The sequence below is a fragment of the Cuculus canorus genome, chromosome 9, assembly GCF_017976375.1.
Source record: "Cuculus canorus isolate bCucCan1 chromosome 9, bCucCan1.pri, whole genome shotgun sequence".
NCBI lineage: Eukaryota > Metazoa > Chordata > Aves > Cuculiformes > Cuculidae > Cuculus > Cuculus canorus.
In genome coordinates this window covers 26,194,097-26,219,668 of record NC_071409.1, presented here as the reverse complement: position 1 = coordinate 26,219,668, position 25,572 = coordinate 26,194,097, and the positions used below count along the sequence as shown (strand labels likewise).

Genomic DNA, 25,572 nt, shown 5'->3' with positions numbered 1-25,572 from the left:
CCTGCAGCCTCCGCCTCCCATCTCCGCACGTTCCCTGTCTGTACGCCAACGCTGAGGAAAAATGGGTTTGTTCTGTTCCTCATAAACGCAGGCTCTCCCCACGCCGCCCCCGCTCCGGAGCAGCTCTCCAGTGGGATCAAACAGCAGCACCTCTCTCTACGGGACAAGTGCACAGTGTTCGCTGAGCCCATCTGTGTCCACCAGAGAGGAAGAGGAAAGGAGAGTCACAGGCTGAAGTGAACACTGCACATCAGGATGAGGGACACATGGTCCTTTGGAGCTACCTTTAGCCCAGCACTTACAATCTGCAGGTCAGAACCCAAGTACCAAAGCCCAGGCCTCGTTGCTAACAAGGCGGGGCTCTCTTTTAAACAAGTGCTGAACAGCTACAGCCGTTGTTCTCCATGGCTTTGGGTGAGCCACATCATTCACACGACACCCAGACAGAGAGCTGGATACCTATGGTCTTGCTGACTCGATGGGAATATCATTACAGTTAGAGAGCAGATCTCTAAGCAACCAGACATCACAAGTTATTTTCCTAATCCATTTTTCTAGACCTTTCAGGTGCAGATTTAAGATCTGTGCCTTTTCCTGAATTAAAGGTTTGACTTATAAATGCGTATTACACAAAAGCAAAGCCACCTGGGGACGTCACCACTCGAATGCTTTAAGCAGCCACCATGGCAGCAGCTGCTTTAGCTTCTCTGCTGGCAACCACCATCACAGCTTGTCCGTCGGAGCAGAGCCCTGGCTTCAGATCCCCGGATGAAAGAAGAGTCTGAAAGGGAAAGCTGAGGAGGGGACGGAGGTCTTTGGCAAACCCCGACTCGCACCGCAGGGATGCCATCGCTGCCAGCCACCCACTTCATGCCTGCCTGCAGAGGGTGAGTCTCTTGCCTCAAGAACCGCAGCGTGGTATCAGCCTTTTGAACTGGAGCCCCTTTGGCTGTGGTGTTCCCCACACACCCTTTTTAAATCCTTCTGCAACATTTGGGGATGCATGGTAGGCATTTGCTCAGCTTAGAGCCCAGGGCCACCAAACCTGTGTACCGAGCTGCCTCAGCTGCAGAAAGCAGCAAGGAAAGGAACTCCAACAGCTCCCAAACCAAACGTGGCCGCTCTGGAGACCCAGGCAGGTCCGCTGTTACCAGAGTCAGACGAACCGAGGCCTAATGCAAAGTGATGTCCCAGAGCCAAGAAAAAGCGCAGTCAGCAAACCCACTCTCCTGTGAAAGGACAAGCTGGGAAAGAACAGCAGCACAGTAGTAGCTCAGACGCTGCTGTACCAGAAAGCTCTTTGCTACCAGGGAGCGAAGGAGTTGAAGCCATCCTCCAGAACAACTGGAGAGCTGCTCTCACTTTCCCAGAGGCTGGAATGTATGGAGAGCTTCCAAACATACCTGCACTCACATGCTACTGCTCACAAACACTTCTTTGGGAAGGGCAGGAGGCTAAACCTATCAGACTTGCCTTTGAAACATATCGCAATGGAAGAGAATCTCCCTCTTTTCCAGCAGCCAGGCATTTACCAATAACAAGCTGTGAATCAAACCAAGCCAAAATGGATACATCCATAGGGAAACAATTAAAAACTGCATTGATTACATTGTAAAAACAATTAGACCACCCCTCTCGGGTTCTGCAAAAGGTCTAAATTGTACTTGCATTGCAAACCCCACCCTGGGTTATCATGGAAAGAGGTGTGATATGAAGGCTCTGAAATGTCCTGGAGTCCGTAACGCAACGTTACATCCAACAGCGGATGGTGGTCTGGATTACAGATGTAGTTCTGATGAAATTGGAAGAGATCCTTCCCCCCCTCACAATAGCAGCAGGGAATGCAGGTGTCAGCGGGCAGAGGTCAGGTGGTTCCGGCTGTGTGAAAACCTGCAGGGAAGAGAAACAGGAGGAACTGGTCACGGTTGTCAAACCCTCGCCTGGAAGTGGCCCACGGCACCAGCCAGTGTGTCTGCGGATGGAGGGGTACGTCTGGATGGGTTTGTTTCCACTGCCAGTTTTTTAGATATAAAACTCTTGAAAGAATAAAACCAGCATTTTAACAAATGGTACTTTTTTTCACACCTTTAGGATTCAATTTTAGACTAATAAGAAATTTTGAGCACTAACGCTTTCCAATAAGAAACCAACCAGCATCTCTGAGGTTTTGCAAACCTCCAAAGGCCCGGTCCCTTGCACTGAGGTGCGTTCCAGCAGTGCCCTTTCTGGGCTGGCAGAAGTGAATGATCCCAAAACAGTGGCCCTGCAGGTGTCTCGGTGCTTATTGGCAAGTCCCTTCTCCTCAGGCATCACCAGGACACTTTGTGACCTCTGTGGCTCAGCCAGAAGAGATGAGTGTTCTCTTTCTGGCTTTAAATGATTATGAGACGAGGGATCTAAACAGCCCCATTGAACATTTGCTTGAAAGCTTGAATGACTTCATAGCAGAAGCCTTGAAGGATGCCCAGTATTTTTGGTCCTTAATATCTAAGGCTCTTTGCTTGACAGCATCTGCTGGATACTTGAGCTAGAGACCACACACTAAGCCAACTTAAACTCATCAGAAGTGCTTACAAAGCCCAAATTCAGGGGTGTCACAACTAAAAAGCTTGTGTTGTTTTTACACGAGCAACCAGAGCACAGAAGGGCTCCCCTGGTCACATGTATAGCAAAATACTCCAGCCTTCTGACCAGTGAGAGCCCAAACGTTCTGTTTCTCAGCTGACGAGGAAAGGGGGAGGTTTCGGATAGCCTGCTATGAAAGGGAGGAAATTAATGTTAACTGAAGCCTGATAGACCTATGACGGGGATCTGACATTGCTGCCTGCGCTACATGGATGTGACTGAACTCGGTGGAGCAGCAGAGGCAAGACTGAAGCAGCACGGGCTGAGCCACTTACCACACTGCACTCCTTCACCGGCTGAACCTGGAACTGGCTTTAGGGGAAACAGCTTCCTGCTACCTGAAGCTGGGCAAGCAGAGCGACTGGCTGCATGTCGAGCTGTAAAGCACATTCCTCACAATAACACAGATGCTTACTATTCCAGAAGTAATCCTGATGACATTTTTGCACAGTCTTCACCACCAGTAGGATGTCATGTACATCTACACGCAAGATGGAAGTGAACAGCAGCACATCTGTGCTCTGCAACATTCAGAAAGCTGTTCAGCGTTAGAGGGGACTTCTGAGGCAGGAAGAACTGCTTCCCTTAAATGAAAAGCAGCTAAAAGAAGTGGCTTAGGGACTTCTAGGTCAGCTACTGCCCCTTTTTGGGAGTCCGCTCAGCACCAGCCTTCACCGCATCTCTGCAGTAGGACAACAGTTCAGCTCACTGCCAGCTCCACCCCAGCTCCCTCTCCAAAGGACACTCACCTTTGTACCCGCTCCACCATGTGTGCTATCAGTTTGTCAGAGATGCCTGGGCAGGACTCCTCTGCCAAGCTAAAGGCGTTCTCCAGCTCCTCCATAGCTCCCACGTTGCCTCCAGTCTGCTTGTGCTTATCTTTAAGCTGCAAGCCACAAACAGTGCGTTAGTTCCTCCCCTCATTGCAGAAAGTAATGTCCCTTTACCCTTTCAGTACGACTCCACAAGGATGCAGGAGGGCACCCACATCACTCTTAATAAAAAGGGGCTTTTTGTAGCTCAGGAAGATGGAATTAGGAGAACATCAGGAAAAACTTCTTCACTGGAAGGGTTATCAAGCACTAGCTGAGGCTGCCCAGGGAGGTGATTGAGTCCCCAGCTCTGGAGGTATTTAAAAGGTGGGTAGATGAAGTGCTTAGGGATATGATTTATTAGTAGACAGGTATGGTTGGACTTGATGTTCTCAAAGGTCTTTTCCAACGTAGAGATTCTATGAGTTCCAATGCCTGGAGTTCAGACTTTCCCCAGGTACTAACAGCAACTGAAATCCTTAACAAACAGGCCCTGATGTACACTGCAACAAACTAAATGATTTTAGAAATGGATCCACAGCCCTGAAAACCCCTATGCAGTAACAGAACAAAGAACTGCAGCTGCACCTGAGCCAGTATGGTTCCTTGGCTGCTAACTGGCTGTTGCTCAGCACCCAGATGCACACCAAGGCTGGCAGACAGGTAGGGCAGAAAACATCCAAACACCAGGAGTTCATTACCACCACTTCTAACAACGACCAAAAGGGCTGAGTTGTTCCAGTTGTTCCAAGGCAGACTGTGGATCCTGAGCCACTTGGCCTCCAGCGCTACTCCTGAGAGCGAGCTTTCCCCCAAGGGACAGGGAAGTGAAGCTCATGTGCCAGGACCTCCATGTGCAGCACCTGATCTAGATGAAAAACTTCAGCTCACTTCTGTCACAGTTAGCACATTCTGACTAGGCCTCACCAGCCATGAGTCCACTTGCAAGTGGTTCCAGTTGTTAACTGGAAATAGCTAAACCACTGTCAGTAAGGAACTCCTGGTGGGTCACTGGCGCCGAGCCTGAAGGAGTCTGTCATCAGAAAACCCTGAGTCAAACCCTCTGCAGCAGTCCCCCACCTCCCGCCCAGCAGCAGCTCGCACAGCAGCCCCTTCCCTAGTGAGCAGCATTGCTCAGTGAGCTGAGCAGAAATCAAAACTTTCTGTTGATCAAGCAATGTCTGCCAGCAAACCGCTGTCCAGTTCAATTAGGCTCCCGTTAAGCTATGCTGATTAAAGGTCTTTACATAAGCCACATGGTTCTTTGCCTGCAATTCTGTTGCTATGAGGACAGGCTGAGTGAGTTGGGGTTGTTCAGCCTGGAGAAGAGAACACTGTGGGGAGACCTCAGTGCAGCTTCCAGCACTGAAAGGGGCTCCAGGAAAGCTGAGGAGGGACTTTTTACAAGGGCCTGAAGTGATAGGATGAGAGGGAATGGCTTTAAATTGGAAGGGGCAAGATTTAGACTAGACATTAGGAAGGAATTCTTCACAATGAGGGTGGGGAGGCCCGCCCACAGGGAAGTTGTGGATACCCCATCCCTGGAAGTGTTCAAGGCCAAGTGTATTGGAGAGGACACTCCAGGGACATACTTTCCAAACATACGGCACAGACCTCAGAACAAAGGCACAAATGCTTCATAGTCCCTGAACCCTACTGGGCAACTCATCCTACCTTCCCTCTCTAATTAATTCCCACTTACTTATCCATGTCAGATATCTCTTCATCTCCAACCACCACAGACACCAAGAAGGTTCTACTCACCTCCCCAAAAACTGGGTGAACAAGCGTGGAGAGACACTGTGACCGCGGTTGCCTCTTGATGGATTCAGTAGGCTAGAAAGCAACAGGAAAGGAAGTTACAAGCACAGGCAAAGGCTCCCAGGCTCATAAACTACTAAGCCTTTGTAAATCCACAGCACCTCGATGGCAGCCCCCTCACTGCTCTCAGGAACGCCACAGATTGCAGCAGCCTTACAATGTGGAAGAGGTAACTCTGGGGCATTAGCCTTTGATACCAGACTAAAGTAGATTCTAGACAGAGCACAAGCGACTGGGAGCTTCCCTAAGACCCTCAAAAGCTTGTGTAGTTTAGTCTATTTCTGAAGGAACTGATAGCAAACAAACCTTCTGGGAACCATGAAGAGCCATTCCTTTGTGCAGCTTGCTCAAGGAGTTGGGGCGAATAGTTGGTGGGAATGTCCAGATTGGACCCTGGTCTCCATCCTCTGTGTCTCCATCACTGCAAATGAAAGGGGGAAGGTCAAGACAAAGCCTCAGCTCCATACATGGGGCGTTTTACCCATGCATTCCCATAGTTCAAGCTCTCCCCGACCTGACTGTTGCATTGCCACAGCACTACAGGCGTTTTCCTATCCCAGAAAAAATCCCCCAAAGAAACTGCTTCGGTCTCTACAGCCCACAGACAGCACCACAGTGACCTGAACCTCATCATTTTCCAGATCATCACAACGAGCTCCTGCGCCAGCCAGCTTAAAGACAGCTTCAAGTCCTAGTTAAATCTAGAAGAATGTCAAGACAATTGAAACTCATGATTTGAGGGGCCAGGCTTTGACGTTACAACCTCCCAGAGGTCACAGGGAGTCACTCACTACAGATACAAGCTCTGTGACACCAGCCTGGCAACAAAGTGCCCTTTCCCACCCAAGTCTCACAGCCTCACCATTCTCCACATCAGCAGCAAAGCTCCCTATCGGTGAAGACACACACAGAGAGCTGTTGTCATAGTTACTAAACCCTGTAGCTCTTTGAAAGGCAATGTATTTAACTGAATGCACATAAAATACAGGCATCAAGAGCCTTGTTCTACTAGTAATGCACATGCTAGATGTTTCTTGCTACTTGTGATTCCTCACACTCAGCAAAGAGGCTCCCTGGGTTAGTCTCCTGCTCCCACAAACGGATGTTTGCAGGTCTCCCTGCACAACCATAAGATCTCCAGCCCGGGTGGGGAAAAGGACCTAAGCTGTTTGCAGCAGGCTGCCCTGGGGCACACAGGGTATAGCTGGGGCACCCTTTCAAGCAGAACACATACGTACATATCAGAATCACCAGAACTGGAATCTTCTCCATGGCCTTCTGACTTCCAGCGCTTGAATCGATCTATCAGCTCCATTAGAAATGAGGTTTTCTTGGTGTAGCGTGTGATGAACTTGTGCTTTAGCAACTCTTTAGCTGTCGGCCTCTGCAGCAAACAAAGAAAGCATGCTACCATCTCTGCACACCAAGCACGCAAGTGCACTGACTACAACCCTTGCCAGGCTTGCCCATCCATTCTGCAAGCTCAGAACTTCCTTCTAAGCACGGCCAGCAGGGCGAGGGAGGTGATTCTCCCCCTCTGCTCCTCTCTTGTAAGACCCCACCTGGAGCCCTGTGGCCAGGTCTGGAGTCCCCAACATAAGGAGGTGGAACTGTTGGAACAGGTCCAGAGGAGGCCACAAGGATGATCCTATGGCTGGAGCCCTTCTGCTATAAGGACAGGCTGAGAGAGCTGGGGTTCTTCAGCCTGGAGAAGGCACCAGGGAGACCTTAGAGCAGCTTCCAGTGCTGAAAAGGGCTCCAGAAAAGCTGAGGAGGGGCTTTTTACAAGGGCCTGGAGTGACAGGATGAAGAGGAATGGCTTTAAATTGGAAGGGGCAAGATTTAGATTAGACATTATAAAGAAGTTCTTCCCAATGAAGGTGGAGAGCCCTGGTCCAGGTTGCCCAGAGCAGTGGTGGCTGCCCCATCCCTGGAGGGGTTCCAGGCCAGGCTGGATGGGACTTGGTGCAGCCTGGTCCAGTAGGAGGTGTCCCTGCCCATGGCAGGGGGTGGAACTGGATGGGTTTTAAGGTCCCTTCCAACCCAAACCACTCTGTGGTTCTGTGATTCTCTAACCCTCTCCAGGAGCCATGCGCCAAAAGGTCTTCCTGCTAAATAAACCTGTGATACTTTACCCAAATTCACAGGCGGACAGCAACACTCACAAATCTAGGATCCTTATTGAGGCAGGCTTCCACAAACTCCTTGAAAGGCTTGCTGTGGTGACCCTCAAGTGTTGGAGGGTTATTTTTGGGGATCAGGAAAAGAACCCTCATAGGATGCAAGTCAGAATTTGGAGGCTCTCCCTTTGCTAGTTCAATGGCTGTAATTCCAAGAGACCAGATGTCTGCCTGAAAGAAGAGCAAGAACAGTGACAGCACAGAACAGCAAGGAGCAATTCTGAAGCATGGAAGCATGCAACCTTCAGCACAGCTGAAGGGCTGATGACATCAAATCAGATAGGGTATTTCACACCTAAAAGACAAACTTCTTCCACTGACTCTCAACCATGACAGGAAAGCATCATTCTCACAACAAGCAGAACTCCCAGTTCCTGCATTAACCCTCACACCATCTCCTATCCAGCAGCACCAAGCAGCAACCCTCCTTCTGCTTCCAGCTCACCTTGAAGTCATAAGCAGACTGTTTGATGACCTCTGGTGCCATCCAGAACGGAGTCCCCACAAAGGTGTTTCTCTTGATCTGTGTGTCTGTCAGCTGTCCAGCCACCCCAAAGTCAGCCAATTTCACATCTCCTTGTTCCGAAAGCAGTACATTGGCAGCTGTTCACACAAATGAGCATTAACTCCACTGGTTTCTGAATCACCTCCAGGCCCCACAGAACTGAATACCAAGAGTGGACCTCTGGTGGCATCCTCCTTTGCCCCAGTGAAAAGCTACTCAGGTTCCCAGCCTTATACTTATTCTCATGCTCAGAACCGGACAAGAAGGGGACTATTTCTAGGGTAGCAGCAAGGAGTAAATGTGAAGGGCCACATAATCAACTAGATGTGATTCACAGATGCACAAAGAGGAGAGGGCAACATGGCTCAAGATACCCCAAATAGTCTCAACTGTTTTCCAGAGTAGCATTCAGTGCTGGTTAAACAGCAGATGCTCTAAAGAGCTCACACGTCCTGGTGTTAAGCTGAATGAGTGGGAAGTGGCACAAGAGCTCAGGTCTTGGGACAGGGTTTTTTTTGTAGGACTTTTCATCCCAAGAAAGACTCTACCTACAGACTTTCAGCATTTCTCCACTCTTCTGGCAGTCAATAGCCCTGCATAGCCTGCAGGACTCGAAATGTGCAGTCTCACACATGCAACGGAATTTTTTCTCCATGTCTCTCTGCACAAGGTTTCTCTGCTTGCTCGTTCACATCTCCTCCTGCAGAGGGTCGGAGCAGCACTCAGCCATGGCCACATCTCCCCAGTGCTGTCCTCCCACCCTCCTGCTGTCCTCTGAAGCTCTGTGCTTGGTGCAAGACTGCTCTTCGGGAGGCAGACTCCAGGCCTCCCTATGCTGCACACGGCCAATGACTATAAAAATCAGTGACAGGGTAAGCTGACACAAGCTGTCCTGATTTTCTAGGGCTGTGAACCCTGTGTGAGGACAGATCGCCTTCACAGTAAGTTATAACCATGATAACCAGCACACAAGAGCCTCGGGGTTCAGCAGTAAAACAAATGTCCAGACGTAACGGAGAATCATCTAAAATGTGAGTGTCCTTTGCCTTAGCCCCATTGCCTGTCCAAGCTACAAACGCCAGAGAAAAGCTACAGATCCTTACTGTTACTCTAAACCCTGGAGACATGAAAAACATGCAGTGCAATAAAATTATAAGCATCAGATCATAGAATCATAGAATCATAGAATCATAGAATCATAGAATGGTTTGAGTTGGAAGGGATCTTAAAGCCCATCCAGTTCCACCCCCTGCCATGGGCAGGGACACCTCCCACTGGATCAGGCTGCTCATGGCCCCATCCAACCTGGCCTTGAACACCTCCAAGGAGGGAACATCCACAACTTCCCTGAGCAACCTGGGCCAGGGCCTCCCCATCCTCATCTTGAAGAAACAAGATGCAGAAACAAGTAACCCAACAGCAAAAGCAGCACTAAGAAACAGTCTTTGAAACCTCTGAGATTATTGCTGTGGAATACTTCTGAATCTGATGTTAGTAACATCCCTTATGAGAGAGTGCTGAGCTATCTACTCTCACCTTTGATGTCCCTGTGGATCTTCCTCTCCGAGTGTAGATAATCCAAACCCTTTAGGATCTCTCTCAGGATAGTAGCTATGTAAGTCTCCTCCAGGGGTCCTGGCTTCAGCTGATAAAGAGCAGAGAGATGACTTAAAAGAAGTGACTGATGCCTAGGATTTTCTAGCATCTCAGTTTGTTCCTTGGCAACCTTGGCCAAGCAGGTCCTATTCAGCAGGAAGCACCCACTGCAAGCCTGGTGTGCCTTCTGCAAGTGGAATGCTGGACTTTGCCTGCGGCAACTTCAAATAGGAAAATCTTTGGGGATTTCCTGTTAGTCTATTAAAAGTTTTACAGACAAACCAGCAGGATGCTCACCTCTCACTTTGGCCTGGAAATACATTGGTGAACAGAACATCTGAACAGTTTCTCTTGTTCAAGTCTCTCTGCTAGCATGTAAGAACTGAATTTCAGCCAGTGCAACAGTCCAGAGAGAGCTTCTACCCTCTGGCTGTGGAGTATTGGATCAAAGCTCCCCTCTAAACAGGTCCTGCTTTCTCAGAGCAATAACCGAGACTCTGACACTCAGGTGACTGCTGCTGCTGACAGCCACACACCCTCCAAGCCAGCACAGGCTCAGCAGTTTTCACTACAGGACCTAGGTTACTGCTCTGGAAAAACAGGCTTTCATGTTCTGATGAAAAAAGCCACATCTTGGGACAGAATACAGCACAGAACTTTGTCTATGTGTTTGTTCTGCATTGGTATTCCCTTAAGATCTGGGGTAACTTGGTAAACATAATTTGCATTATCAAATATCTGGGAATCCTGATCATGGAGCTGGTCCTGGCTAAGCCTGATGCCATGCAAGCACTAAAAAACAGCATCAACTCTTTGCAGGCACAGAACTTCAGAGGAAAGATGGATTCACACTGTTCAAAAACAGTTGGCCGCTGTTGCATTTCAGTTTGCTGACTCTTCGCATTACAAAGCGGCAAAGCACACTGGAGAGCAGTGCTTTGACAGCTGAGCTCCCTGCAAACACTTTCTCTGTCACAGGACGTGCATAACCAGCGTGTCTGCCCCAGTCTGCCTGGCCTTCAGGCACAGGGCTGTCAAAAGACGGTGTGTGGCAAGTGTGTGTCTGGCTTAGAGGCATTTCACAAATCAGGGCTCCAGCTGTCACTTTTCATGGTCCAGAGCTTACCAAATCCAGAGCTGAACCTCCTCCTAGGTACTCCATGATTATCCACAGCTTAGTGCCCTGCAAGCAAGAGCACAAACCAAGAGCAAAAGCAGTAATAAAAGCAGGCAGAGAAGTGAAACACCCCAAAGGCATGAATAGTCTGGTACACAACCCCAGAGATGCTGCACACCGCAGGTCCCAGAGGCTTAAGAAGGGAGCTCCCAGCTGTCTTTCCTGCACTGCACAGCACTGTAAAGGTGGACCTGACCCCAGTACATTTCTTTCTCTCAGTCTGCAGTTTTATCTGAGCAAGCTTGATTCCCCTGCAGGCACCAGGCTACACAGCCCACAGAGATAAGCTTATTCTCAGGTTGGAGCCATTTCACTTCACTCCAACAGCTCTAGCTCATCTCCTTCTTGACAGCTGTAGCCTTTGATCTCATTAACAGGACAGTCAGCTTGAGGGTACAATCAGTAAGACGCTCTTACTCCTCAGAAGAGAGGTTTCCAGACTGAGCTTTACAGGGCCCTGGTAGGAGATAAGCAGCAGATCTATGAGACCACCTTGCTGCTCTTTTCAGTAGAAGGCTGAGAAAATGCATTATGGCCTTTGAAAGATATGTAAGGAATAATCTGGATCTAAAGAGCTCAAGAGCTGTTTGCTACAGACCCAGTGTCACATGAGTATAGCAGCCAGTGTGTGGCTTCCATTGGGATTCAGTACTGGCAGCTTCCATCAGAGGATACCTAAGCCTGTTCTAAACGGAAGTGGTATAAGCATCCTGCAAAGGCTGTTTCCATTCTTTTCATCATTTCTGATGAAATGATGCTCATAAGATCACAGAGTACACTTTCGAACTCCTCTTCTTTCCAGAAGCATAAAGGCCCCAGTGGTACTACCTTAAACTCATGGTATTTTCAATAAATATTCTACAAACTTCCTTTTTAGAACAGTCAGTGCAGGGAGGGACTTGCCCCTTCAATGAAAGATCTTCTCTCCAGTGAAATGCCCCGCTCTTGGGACCACACTGCACCTCATTTCTATGTGCTCTGTGAGTGCCTGGAAGCCCAGCCTCCTGTTAAGACAGCATAAATGTGGCGAGCAGAGCCACTGCTGTTCCTGCTGCCACACCAATGCTCACAGACTGGGCCCCTTTCAGTTGCGTGTGCCACCACTGGCTGCAGCACTCGCAGAGAAACCCACCCCATTCCCAAACTGCCGACAAGAGAATTGCCACGGCTTCATCCTACCTTCAAGTAGGAGCCATAGTACCGAGTGATGTACGGACTATCGCACTGGCTGAGCACCGTAATCTCCTGCTGAATGTCCTCAATTTCATCCTCAGCCTCCTCCAGATCAATGATCTTGATAGCGACCACCTCCTTGGTGCGGTTGTCAATCCCTTTATACACTTCCCCAAAGGATCCTTTGCCGATCCGCTCCAGCTTGGTGAACAGCTCCTCAGGATCCACCCTGGAGTGCTAGAACAGAAAGCAGAGAAGGGGAAAAGCCCTTTAGGTCCCACAGCAGCCTGCAGAGCACCACAGACACACAACTCATCTCCCTGACTATGCACGTGCTGTGTTAATTCAACCAAAACTCACACATCCTAAAAGGTCTCCACATGCTGAGAAACTTAACACAGAATATATCCAAGACGAGAAGAACTAAATAAGCCTTTTACATGAGCTTTCTGCCCCTTTGGATCATAGTGGGAGAGGAAGGGGAGAGAAGCCCGGCAGGAGAACATCAGCAAGTATCTCTATGGAATGTGTTAGCTCCTTTGGGACAATACTGCTCAATTACAGGCATTAAAGTGGTGCCAAAGCAGCTCCATGGGTTAGTGCTTGTTCACATCCAAATAAAAAGGCAGGCAAGGTGTATCAGAACTAGCCTTCGTTTGAAGATCTGGAAGAGAAAATGGGCAGAAGCAAGAGGCCATGGGAATTTCACAAGGACACTTCCCTAGTCTGCCTTTCTGCATTCAAAGACTGGAATGATCTGAAAGATTTGCAACCTCCCTTGATTATGCAGAGGGTAAAATACTCCAGTAACACAAATACCAGTTCACACGAGATGTCTTCTCTGCGACAGCCCAACTGCCAGGCAGCACCCAGCTCTCTCCCCATGCTTGCAGAGGGAGCCTCCCACCTTTTGGAAGGTCAGCAGCAAGGAGGCCAGACACCTGCCTGTCCCAGAGGACTGGACTCCACCTCCAGACCTGCTTTTCTAGAACAGATGCTCCTCTGGCTGGCACGGCCAAATACAAAAGCAAAGAGCATTCTCCTCATGAGATAAGCACAGCAACTAGAAAGCTACTAACACAATCACTAGAGAAATACTGACTCTCTAATAGCGGCTTCAAAAGTTAACTCTTTATTAAGATGAGTGTGAAGAAGAAAGGGAAGAGATCAGAATAATTTCCTGATGCTATTGCATTCTGTCTAGCTGCAGGCCAGGAGGCCACGCTGTATTTCGTGCTACTCAAAGGCCCATTGCAATTAGTTTTTCTACCTCTTTTTAAAAATAAATCTAGTTTTCTTAAAAAAAATAAAACCTGGAAAATACAGCCCGACCTGCAGGAAGTGGCTGAGCCATTACCACGAGGCTGCCACACCCAGAAATTCCCAATCTCACTTCTGACGCCTCACCCAGAGGGACCGCTCCCTTGCAAGGACCTGAGCTGGTAGAGATTGGATCTGAACACAGGGCAGCTGCGCTTTTCCATCTCGCACCAGGTTGTAGCAGAAGGCCAGCACTGTGCAGCCCAAGGTGCTGCTTAATGATTAAGCCAGTCAGGCATTCCAGGTTGTTTGCCTTCTGGGCTCAGTGCGTTGCTACACAGAGTGAGCCAAGCCCAGAGTGAGCCTTACAGTCAGCTCACTCCGCAGGATTTCCACCTGCATGCCAGCCCAAGATACAGAAGGATAACGAAATATCCTTGTGCACCCATGACAACACCCAAACAGGCTGTAGTTTGAACAAATGCACTGGAAACAGACTGGAGGAGATATCCAGAGATGAAAGGAACTGGAGATAAATAACAGTGACTGGGAAGAGAGGGGCAGGCGAAAGGAAGAGGATCTGAGCTTAAGAAATGCCAGGAGATAACACCGAAATGACGATTGTGCAGGAAGAACAGTCCAGCTAGGCCAGTCTCACGAGAGGCCAGGAGCAGTTTTCACCTTTCAATCACCTTACAGGAAGGGGTAGCAGGCCCAGATGTTGGCCTGCACAGTGACCTACTGCACTGTAACAACACCACTAACCACATCCGCCACTCCACGCATCAGGGGGAAAGGGAGAGAAAGGACCATCTCCGAGAAGCACCTGGCTCAGCTGTTAAAGGAAACACTATCCACACAAATCCTGCAGGGAAGCAACCTTGCAAGAAAACCTTCCTCCCACACAGGGATTTTTTCCATGAGAAAAGACATGGCAAGGTGTAAGTTACTACTCTGCTCCTCAGCCTTGCACTGAACATCAAAGGATCAGGGCTGATTCTCCAAGAACAAGACATCAAACATAAGAACACGGGCTCCTGCAGGCAGCTTTAGAACACCATCATGTTTATGTATTGCGCTCTGTAATCACAGGCAGCTTTGGAAACAAGCTTCCATGCTTCAATGTTGGTTTATCCTGTTTTCTATGGAACAAAGAAGGTCACTTATGGGTGGCAAAGGAGACAAACCTTCCTGACAAGCACATGGAAACTGTGATCCAGTCACCCAGGAAAACAACTCTACTGGGCAGAAGAGGCAGGCCCACCACGTTAGGTTGGAAAGGAAGCTTTGTTTGTAAGTGCTGGATTTACCTTCCCAGTACCTGCCACTTGAAAAGTGATCTGGCAACATCTCAGAGCTCTCAGGTGACTCTATGGAGGCCTGAGGATGTGCAGCCCTTCGCAGAGCTGCCAAAATCACACAAATCATACCCAGCAACTGCCAGAACCCAGTGAGTGAGCGTGGGGCAGTGCTGGTTGTTCCAGCTGCGGCTACCATCCCCTGGGCGCCTGCTGTAGACCAGTCTCTGCTAACCAATTTCCTCCCCTTCTGTAAGCATGGAGAAAGAAACAGGCCAATCCCCAATTCCAGCAGCCCAGTGGAACACCTTGGACACCAAGGAAGACAACACCAGGTGGCATTTTCATGGAAGCAATCCTGAATTCCCATGACATACTGAGACAGATAAAATTACGCTGATCTGCAGGATGCCTGCACAAAAGCTCTCATCCATAAAACAATTCTTGTTCGAGCTGCCATGTGGTAACTTGCTGCTGTTGGGCGAATGTTCAGACTGTTGGGCGTATGAGCCTCAGCACTCACCAGGCAGCAGAATGAGGAACAGAGAGCTCTGCACATCCACAGCTCTGTCACAAGAGAAGCACACTGCCACACTTGGGGGGCTCAGAGGAGGAGAACGCATGCTGTGTCGTCTGGCTCTGCTCTGCTCCAACAACTGTGCACCTGCAGAGCACTCAGAGCACTGCTGTGAGGGGTATAACAAACAGGATCTGTCCCTTTTCTACATATGAACTGATCTAACGGCCAGTCTTGTTGTGAGCGCATCACCCTGAAGCTGCACGGCAGCAAATACACCTGAAAAACTTCATCAGCAGAAAGTAACAGAATCTGGATGAAACACTTTACACCTGCATTACTGAGCACAGATAATCCAAAGGAGCTCATTAATTCCTGTCAACTTTGCCACTGCTCACCAGCTCAGGACCTTTCCTTTGTCTTCCATGCTCACAGAACCTGCCAGGGCTGCAAACCAGAGTGCCAGCCCACAGGCTGAAGAGCTAGTTGACCAACTGCTGTTCCTTGTTCTACCACAACACGTAAAACCTTCAAGGGATGGGTCACCTCCTCACATCATTTTGCTTAACTGAATGTTGCACAGCAGTTCTTGAGCAAAATACCTCTCGCTGTTCCTCGTGCTGCGAGCAGTCAGAATGAAGAGGATTTGGGGTAGAGCACACAAACTGCTATCATGGTTGTAGGTGAAAGAAGGATGAGGACAATCTACTCGTAATGTGCCCCACTTCTGCCCTCCAGGATCTCATCTCACAGCACAGGAATGCTCTGTTGTGACAGGTGGAGGGGTTTTGCCATGATGCCATGGTCTAAAACAGAGCAGCTCATTGCAGACATCAGGAATTAAGAACTGCAGTGTGTTATTACATAAGCCTGGCAGTAACAGCAGCTGCTTCATGGGCAATGAATGGGTTTGGCAGGTCTGCCACCTCCAGCTGCAGAGACATCATAGCCACAAGCCTTAAGAGGTGACTAGAAAAGAAGAATAAATATCTACCCACGTTTCAAAGCCACTACCTGGCAAAATATGCTGCATGTCGGGAACAGAAGCAAACGCCCTTTGAACCAGCTCAAAGTCTTCTCTATAGGCTCTGTCTGGCTTGAACCGAGTCTCAAAAGAGTCATTCAGCATAATGAGCCAAAGTCAAACCTGCATTTCCTGCGTAACACACTGAGAAGTGCCTAAACCCTTTTGGAAGCGAGAGTCCCTTGGTTCGGGGCAGGTCAGGATCAGTGCTCTGTATGGAAGAAGTTTGAAACAGAAATAGATTAGCAAGGCCACAATGCTTTAAGAGCCGAAGCTGACTGGAAGTTTGGTAGTCTCCAAAGAAAGGTTGATACAAAACTACAGCAGTATTCAGTGTTACTTCTGACTAGAGCACTTTCAAACCAGCCAAACAGATATCACTTTCCTCTGCCAAACATAGTGGAAGGGTGAAAATAGTGAAAGCTCAGCTCCTGACCTTCTTTCTGTCATTGCCCTCTCTCCTTCAAACTTCTCATCCAGCCTTCACCCACATCATGTGCTACACACCAACCTCTGGGCCACCAGCAGAGATGCCTGCAGCAGGCACCGTGTTCCCTTTGAGGAAATCAGCTTTGTATCTGGAAGCATTTGAAAACTCCCCTGTCTATATGAAATCTGTGCACTCTTCTTTTTAGCTGCTAAATCTGAGGGGTTTGAACTTCTGCAGTATTGACAGGAGGGAAGTTCGTGTTCAATACCTTGAAAGAGGAATTTGTCTGTGACTCCAAACTCATTTCACAGATTGTGTCTTTCTGCTGCAAGGGAGGGAAGCAGTACTTAGCTGGAGAACTGGAGTGGTTTCTTCAAGGTCACATAAGGAACAACAAAATTAGAAATAGAGCTCACATAAGAGCTTTAAACACTAACTCAAATACATCATTTGTTGGGAGCAGACAGAGTGCCAAAGACCACAGGCCCACTGTGCTGTATGCACACAGCAATGGGCAGCCAAGAAAAGAGAGCACCAGCTACCTGAGGCGGGGAAATTGAGGCAGAGGGAAAGCAACCCAGGGATTTGCTTTGGGTAACCCTGCACATCACCAATAGAACTGGAAATCAAAGGCGAGTCAAGCTTCTGACATCCCAATCCAAGTCTCAGTCTCTCAGCTTTCAAAGTAATTCCCACCATGCCCTGAAGTCTGGTGGACAGAACTTCAGGCCAACTCATACTGCCCCTCCCAGCAAGCCTCAGTTGCAGAGACTATGAGGTGACATCAAGGATTCCTGAAGAGACCCAAGGAATGGACAACATGGACTCTTTTCCTATTCCAGGACCAGACAGAGAGACATGGGGTGACAGAATCTGAGAATGCCTGACATTCACTTAATTTCAGTTAGACAAGTTCATTAGTGACCGTCATGCAAAAAAGGCTCCAGAGCAACCTCCTCTGCAGCTACAGAACTCGGTTCTCAGGACCAGACAGTACCCTCTCCTACTCCATCCAGTCCTCTCCCTGTGCTATGACTCACTCCAGCACTGTATCTGCATTTAATTCTATATATACTTTGGGGAAACAGTTTCTGTGAAAGACAGCATGTGAACTAGGGTGCACTGCAAATCAAATATGAATCGGAAAAGGCTTTGAGAAAGCATCATCTCAAACCACCAAGGGGTTTAGTATTATAATTCTACACCTCGGAGCAGAACAGAAAGTGCCACAAATTCGCATAAAACATGGTTTAACAAGACCTGTGTTCAGTCCTGACATCTGCTGATAATCAAACACACCCCACAACCACACTCAGAACAAAAGATTCAAGCCAACACTATTAACGTGCTTTAGCTTTTAGTCCCAAGTCATGACGTCATCCTTCCACATTCCTCTTAGGAAAATGTCATCACAGCAACAGGATTTAACCACATTTAACGAGGTTGATATCTCTCGCAGAACAGCCAAACGCTGAGTGTCAAATATTGCTGCCTCTTATGCATTAAGGCTACAAGCACTGTTTTTCTCGGGCTACTGTTAGGAACACTTCAGTAAGGTATGTCTAGCACAGCCTGCACACACAGCTTTTCTGTTCCCTTTTCTAGACCTGCCCTCCCCAAAATACTCAGAGCACAATGATTACTGTCTCCCTAGGAAGAGAGGAGTTAATCTCAGAGAAAGGCACCATAACGGGTGAAGAATTTCCTTCCTATATGGCTGGCAACCTAATATTGTCAGTCCAACAACACCACAGAGTAAGACACAAATCAGTTGGCTCACAGAAGTAAGCTGAGATGTGTGCAAGAGAGATAAAGTGTGGCAAAAAGGGATTTTCTGGGGGTGTTATGTTTGCTCTTGACACAGGAGCTTAGAACAAACTTTTTAACCGCCGCTTACCTGGCTGGCAAATTCTCTCAGGTGAGCCATGCCTACGGGATGGGCAGACATCCACTTCTGCCAAATCAAGGAGGGTTGGGACTTTGTAGCAGAGTGGGAAAGCAATGCTTTCTCATCCACCGGTCAACTGTGATAGGGAAGAACAAAACAGATTCAACTCGAGGTCCTCAGAGCCTGGCTCATTCCCCAAGAGCTACCTTCATCTTTTTTCCCTCCTTGATTCACAGCTCTCATTGAACCTACCAGTCCATTCTGAGGATGCCAGCCCCTCCTTACAAACCTCATTTCTCAATCCTTTCCAGACGTGCCTGGGCCTTCCAGGCATATCAAGGAACCTCACTTTAATGATCCTCACTGACAAAGCCTCACGTACTGTCTTTGCCACTATCACCTCAGCACGCTCCCCAGTGTTAACAGCTGCCCCTGCAACACCATCCCCTCAGCACCGCTCTCAGTGCAGTCCACAGCACTATCCTCAGATGCCCCTTGCCTCCTGCTGCTCCCCAGTAACCTCACAGGGAGGGAACCCCCCCCAACACCTCTACATGCAAAGATCAGCTCCCCACTACACTGCTCCGTCCCCAGAGAACCCCAGCCCCACACCATTTCTGGCACTCCCCACCAGTGCTCCCCTGTTCTGTCCCCAGACCCTCAGCCACTGCCACTTCCCCCCCAGGGTTCCCCTTCATCCCACTCCCCTCCAGACACCCTTGGCCAGGTCCTCACCAGGGACCCCCACCTCAGTGCTTGCCAGCACAGCACCCTTGGCTCTCCACAGCCCCCTCAGCATTCCCCCAACATGGGGATCCCACCTCGTGCCCCCCTGCTGTTAAGGGACCCCTCATCCCATCTCACACCTCAGGCCCCTCTTACCTCACTCCCAAACTCTCTCCCTTCAGAGACACCTCACCTCATACCTCAGCGCCCTCCAGCTCAAGGACCACTCACCTCACACCTCGGCCCCTCCTCAGGGACCCACATCCCACCTCACACTCAACTCCCCCCCCCCCCCCCCCCAGGGACCCCCTCAAACCATAGCCCCCCTCCTCCTCCCAGCTCAAGGACCCCTCAGCTCACACCCAACCCTCCTCTCAAGGACCCTTCACCTCAGCACCCCCTCGCTCAGGGACCCCTCACCACACACACCCTCACCCCCTCCTCCCCTTAGGGACCCCTCACCCCAGCTCACACCTCAGCCCCCCCCCCTCACCTCACACCCAAACCCTCTTCCCTCAGGGACCCCTCACCTCACACCTCAGCCCTCCCTGCTGCTCGGGGATCCCTCATCCCACCTCACACCTTAGCCTCCCCCTCCTCAGGGACCCCTCATCTGATATCCAACGCCCCCTCAGGGACACCCCACCCTCAGCCCCCCCGCCCCCTCCCCGTCATGGCCTCCTCATCGCGCCCCCCGCCAGCCCCGCTCCGTGCCGCACCTCCTGCCAGCGGGGCCGCCGCGCGGTGCCATGCCGGGCCCTGGCGCACGGAGCCGCCGCCGCCCCGGGCTGCCCTGGGACGCCGAGCTCGGCCGCGGCGGCGGCGGGGAGGGGGAACGGGGAGGGACGCTGAGCCCCAATGCCTGTTGGGAGTTGTAGTTCTCACGCCGTGCCTACCAGCGGCAGCCGGGCTCAGATGGACTACAATGCCCGGCGTGCTCCGCGCAGGGCGCTGCGGCGCAGGGCCTGCTGGGACAGGGAGTTCTCCGGCGCGGGCGGCGGAGGGGCAGGGGCGGGAGCCAGGCCACCGCGCTGCCTTCTGGGAGTTATAGTTCTTTTGCGGCGATGTTCGGCAGGGAGAGCGCGCTGATGGACTACAGAGACCGGTATGCCCCTCGCGGGGGGTGGGGAGCGCGGTGGCGCAGGGGCTGTTGGGACAGGGAGTCCTCCCACTCGGAGCGGGGTGGGATCGCGGCGCCCTCTGAGGTGGCGGCAGTGATTTCTTTGCCGTCCCGGCTATGCTTCTCACTCCACGGTGCCTCCCTTTGGGCTAGCTCCGTCGCTGTGGCTTCCTTCCCTGCCGTGAGGGCGAGAGGCTTCCCGTGCCCTCCCTCCCCTTCTGCTATCAAGATCCATGGAGATTCCAGCAGAAAAACACTGCCAACGCCCCCCCCCCCCCCCCCCCCCCCCCCTCCCCGTTCATCCAATGCAAACAGAACAGTCTATATCAAAGTTCTCCTTTCTGTTTTCCAAACGAGTAGTTAAGGCAATTTTCTGTCCCTGGCAGAAAGCTCTGGAGACCTACACCAACGTGGTGAAAAGGAGTACCTTAAAAATAACCGAAGTTGATTTTAAAACAGGCAATGTGTGCTCGCAGCCCACCACCCGTGTCCTGGGCTGCATCCAGAGCGGTGGGACCAGCAGGGAGGGAGGGGATTCTGCCCCTCTGCTCTACTCTGAGAGACCCACCTGGAGCCCTGGGTCCAGTTCTGGAGTCCCCAAATTAAGGAGATGGAACTGTTGGAACAGGTTCAGAGATGATCTGAGGGCTGCAGCACCTCTGCTATTAGGACAGGCTGAGAGAGTTGGGGTTGTTCAGCCTGGAGAAGAGAAGGCTGTGGGGAGACCTTAGAGCAGCTTCCAGGGCTGAAAGGGGCTCCAGGGAAGCTGGGGAGGGGCTCTGGATCAGGGAGGGCAGGGACAGGATGAGGGGAATGGTTTTCAACTGAAAGAGGGGAAATTGAGATGAGATCTTGGGCAGAAATGTTTTGCTGTGAGGATGGGGAGGCCCTGGCCCAGGGTGCCCAGAGCAGTGGTGGCTGCCCCATCCCTGGAGGGGTTCCAGGCCAGGTTGGATGGGGCTTGGAGCCCCTGATCCAGTGGGAGGTGTCCCTGCCCATGGCAGGGGTGGCACTGGATGGGCTTTGAGGTCCCTTCCAACCCAAACTGTTCTGGGATTTTATGACGTGATTTGCTACTGCAGCTTTAGGTCCCTTGAGCATGGAGAGCCCTGAAAAGTGGTAACGCTTTCCTAGTGTCAACAGAGCTGTGGAGCGCAGTGCTTGGCCTCAGAGGGTGTGCTGGGTGGTACATGCTCTCCCTGAAGGCACAGTTACTCAGCAGGATAGATGGGTTAAAACTTCACTGTAAATAATGCAGTGGAATAGCTCTCCCAGCGCTGCAGCACTTGTTCGGGAAGGAGTCGTCCCCAGCCCCATTAGTATGCTGAGAGGCTGAAGTGGTTTTCTGTGTCATATTTCTGGAGAGCAGTGATGTGGAAAAGCAGCATTGCTGCATTGCGTGGTTAAGCAGGAGCGCTACATGAATAGAAGGAAAGTCATCTTCCTGATCCTTTGGATTTATCACCTGCCCTGCTTTTGCACCACAGAGCTTTCAAGCCCCAGGAAGGAGTGTACAGAGAGAAGCAAGAGTTGGACTTCACCAGCAGTTTTCATCTTTGCCGTGCTTTACAGTTTGTGTCTGGACTTGGTCGCTGAGCTCTGTGTGCCAGATGCTACTCAAGCTCACCCTGAGTCTCTGCTTGAACATGCAAACTACGTTAACAGTTTTAAATGGGGACATTCTCCCCACTCAGCTTTCTTCTTGGTGGAGGCTTTGAATTGCCCCAGTGAGCGCCTGACCTGAATTTAGCAAAGTGGCAGCAGGGTGCGCTCTAAATCTAAGTTGCTCCTCCGTTCGGGTGAGGCACAGGGCTGGTTCTGCTCGGCATGGGTGCATCACAGCCACTGGTAAGCCTTGCTTTGGAAATAATGGACTGCTCTGGGCCTCAAATCTTGCTCCTTGTAGAAACGCAAGGGGAAATTCAAAGAGGAATCCAAACCTTTACATGACAGATGACATTAAGCTGATTCTGTAGAAATCCACTTGCCTTGATGATAGCTCTCTGTGACATCCCTGCCTGTACAGAAACAGCAGCAGACTGTTGAAGCTGAAGTCCTCTCATTCCTGCTTTCAGACTTTATCACTACAAATCTTGCAATATTGGCTGCATGGAGCTTTCTTTCTGCTGATATTGTGGCTTTCAAGGCTGTCTTGAGTGTTCAGCAAAGAAAAGAGCCTTTATCTCCCAATTCTGCTGGCAAAGTGGAATAAGCAAGAGTGGGGCTTGCAGCTGTAAAGCTCAGAGTGCAGCTGACTCTCCTGTTGGCTCAGCAGCCCTTTGCTTCCCACAGTGACAGATCATAGAATCGCTTGGTTGGAAAAGACCTTTGAGATCATCGAGTCCAACTGTCCCTGTCCACTACTAAACCAGATCCCTGAGCACCTCACCCACCCATCTGTTAAACCTCTCTGGGGATGGGGACTCCACCACCTCCTGCGCAGCCTCTGACAGGGCCCAACACCCTTTCGGTGAAGAGGTTGTTCCTGAATGCCCAATCTGACCCTGCCCTGGCACAACTTGAGGCCATTTCCTCTCATCCCATCGCCTGTCACCTGGAAGAAGAGCTCAGCACCCACCTCACCACACCCTCCTTTCAGGCAGTTGCAGACAGTGATGAGGTCTCCCCTCAGCCTCCTCTTCTCCAGGCTAAACACCCCCAGGTCCCTCATCCACCTCTCATAACCCCTGTTCTCCAGCCCCTTCCCCAGCTCTGTTCCCATCTCCAGACACACTCCAGCCCCTTAATGTGAGGGGCCTAAATTAAAGAAAATCCTTAAATTAAACTAGCATTCTTCCAAGCTGAGAGCAGGGAGTACTTGTTCTTCCAAGCCAGGTGTCTTTCTAGTGGTAGACAGCAATTGGAGAAGGTGAAGCTGAATTCTGGGCTCTTGCAGGCCTTTAGGCTGTGCCGAGGGGAGGAATGCATGTAGTTAACATCATTCCTGGAGGAATTTTTGGTTGTCTACTGGAAGTTGTATGCAGATGGATGGACCCCTGTTCTCTGAGTGGCGAAGGATAGGTTCTGGCATAGTCTATCCAGGGGGTGGATCTGGCACTCATGGACCAGGTCAAGAAAGAGTCCTTTCTGGAACCAAGGAGTACCTGAGGGAACTAGTGTAAATGCTCCTTGAATCAGAGAACAAAACGCTCTGCTGGAACTGATAGAAAAACCTTCTATAGGAAATCTGGGAGGGGCTCTTTATCAAGGTGTGCAGGGATAGGATGAGGGGGAGCAGTTTTCAGCTGAAAGAGGGGAGATTGAGATGAGATTTTAGGCAGAAATGTTCTCCTGTGAGGGTGGGGAGGCCCTGGCGCAGGGTGCCCAGAGCAGTGGTGGCTGCCCCATCCCTGGAGGGGTTCCAGGCCAGGTTGGATGGGGCTTGGAGCCCCTGATCCAGTGGGAGGTGTCCCTGCCCATTGCAGGGGTGGCACTGGATGGGCTTTAAGCTCAGATCATCAACCATTCAGCCCTCATGCAGTCATAGCTACACTGGGAACAGTGGGATTGAATGGTTCTGCACTCTTTCCTGATACTCCTTTGCCACAAGGGTTTTCCAGTATAGATCCAGTGTCTAGCATTGTAGCCTAAACTTTCTATGGAAAGAGCAACTCACATTATACTGTCAACTCCTCCGATGGTAACGCCCTGTTTTTCTGCACTCAACTGAGAGCAGAATGCTGTGATTTTGTCTATTTTTACTTAAAAAGGTATCTTTCAGTGTGAAGCTGTATTTTTAGTGCGTAAATAATATAGGTAGAATACCATGCACTGTTGGGGGGGGTTTATACACCACCTCTCGTGTTTGTCTTTGCTGCAGTGTGGAAGTTGAGGGGGTGCTGCCTGCTGTGACAGTCGGGCAGGGAACACGTGGGATGTGGCACTCACAGATTGCTGGGAGGCACCGTGGCACTTGCATGTGTGCCAGAATTCTGGGAAACATTATCATTACAAAGCACTCCTGATATTTAAGCAATCATTTTTATTTCAGAGCTGTTCTGAATCGGCACAGTTTCAATAGGGCTCCTGTTTCAAACTGCCAGCGGCTGCAGGAAGCTAAAACCTAATTTTTAATGATTTTTCAGCCATCAGAGTTGCAAGCCCAAAAATACAGTTTTCCAAGAGAAAGTTGGAAAAAAAAAAAAAAAAAAAGAGAAAAATACAGTTTTTCTGCAGAGAAGTCACTCTTGTGAGACCCCGCCTGGAGCCCTGTGTCCAGGTCTGGAGTCCTCAACATAAGAAGGAGATGGAACTGTTGAAACATGACCAGAGGAGGCCACGGAGACGATCTGAGGGCTGGAGCACCTCTGCTATGAGGACAGGCTGAGAGAGATGGGGTTGTTCAGCCTGGAAAAGAGAAGGCTCCTGGGAGACCTTAGAGCAGCTTCCAGGAGCGAAAGCACCAAGCTATAGCTCTGTTAATCACCTCCATCATTTCGGACTGACCTGGCACGAGCAGCAGGACATCCCACAGACTTGAAAACAACTGGCCAACATCAACTTTGCAAAAGCCACTGCAGGAGAGCACCGAGAGTTGTCTCTATTTCAACAGTGCATTACTTGCTACCTGTTACACAGGGTAACCTGGTGCGGGAACTCCTCTCCATCTTGCATCCCAGTGTAACCCAGTGCGGGAACCCCTCTGCATCCCTCACCCTAGAGTAACCGGGTGTGGGAACCCTCCTCCATCCCAGTGTAACCCTGGGATAACCTGGTGTGCGGAACCCTCCCCATCCCTCATCCCAGTGTAACCCGGTGCGGGAACCCCTCCCCATCCCTCATCCCAGTGTAACCCGGTGCGGGAACCCCTCTCCATCCCTCATCCCAGTGTAACCCGGTGCGGGAACCCCCCTCCCCATCCCTCATCCCAGTGTAACCCGATGCGGGAACCCCCTCCCATCCCTCATCCCAGTGTAACCCGGTGCGGGAACCCCCCTCCCCATCCCTCATCCCAGTGTAACCCGGTGCGGGAACCCCTCCCCATCCCTCATCCCAGTGTAACCCGGTGCGGGAACCCCTCTCCATCCCTCATCCCAGTGTAACCCGGTGCGGGAACCCCTCTCCATCCCTCATCCCAGTGTAACCCGGTGCGGGAACCCCTCCCCATCCCTCATCCCGGGGTATCCCGGCGCAGAAACTCCTCTCCATCCCTCATCCCGGGGTATCCCGGTGCAGAAACTCCCCTCCATCCCTCATCCCGGGGTATCCCGGCGCAGAAACTCCTCTCCATCCCTCATCCCGGGGTATCCCGGTGCAGAAACTCCCCTCCATCCCTCATCCCGGGGTATCCCGGTGCAGAAACTCCCCTCCATCCCTCATCCCGAGGTCACACTCTCACCCACAACCCCCACCCGCCGACAAGAGAGAAGAAATCCTCCTTAAGAGCGGCGAAAGGGGAGGAGAGGGCGTTGCTGTGGCTG

The 25,572-nt window shown here is 50.7% G+C and overlaps 1 protein-coding gene and 1 long non-coding RNA gene across 2 annotated transcripts; both read right to left on the bottom strand.

The window, feature by feature from the left end:
- Positions 1 to 877: 877 nt before the first annotated feature.
- STK25 (serine/threonine kinase 25) lies at positions 878 to 19,892 on the bottom strand. Its single transcript, XM_054074791.1, has 12 exons — positions 19,752 to 19,892; positions 18,316 to 18,442; positions 11,896 to 12,126; positions 10,666 to 10,722; positions 9,480 to 9,588; positions 7,884 to 8,041; positions 7,424 to 7,609; positions 6,497 to 6,642; positions 5,565 to 5,679; positions 5,202 to 5,273; positions 3,375 to 3,511; positions 878 to 1,890 (listed from the first exon to the last, which is right to left on the bottom strand). Exons 2-12 carry the CDS (start codon positions 18,364 to 18,366, stop codon positions 1,851 to 1,853), a joined length of 1,302 nt encoding a protein of 433 aa, XP_053930766.1. The 5' UTR covers positions 18,367 to 18,442; positions 19,752 to 19,892; the 3' UTR covers positions 878 to 1,850.
- A 4,436-nt stretch (positions 19,893 to 24,328) lies between these two features.
- Positions 24,329 to 25,555, bottom strand: LOC128853071 (uncharacterized). Its single transcript, XR_008451308.1, has 3 exons — positions 25,491 to 25,555; positions 24,599 to 24,666; positions 24,329 to 24,499 (listed from the first exon to the last, which is right to left on the bottom strand). It is a non-coding gene; the product is annotated as an uncharacterized LOC128853071 (long non-coding RNA).
- Between the last annotated feature and the right edge of the window lie 17 nt (positions 25,556 to 25,572).

What these genes read in the sequence shown, in the direction of transcription:
- STK25 (XM_054074791.1), bottom strand. Translation starts at nt 18,366, where the DNA reads ATGTCTGCCCATCCCGTAGGCATGGCTCACCTGAGAGAATTTGCCAGC. An exon ending in TGAGAGAATTTGCCAGCCAG is followed by an intron (nt 12,127 to 18,315) that starts GTAAGCGGCGGT and finishes TTTCTGTTCTAG; the next exon opens with CACTCCAGGGTGGATCCTGA. An exon ending in GAGGTTCAGCTCTGGATTTG is followed by an intron (nt 9,589 to 10,665) that starts GTAAGCTCTGGA and finishes GCTCTTTATCAG; the next exon opens with CTGAAGCCAGGACCCCTGGA.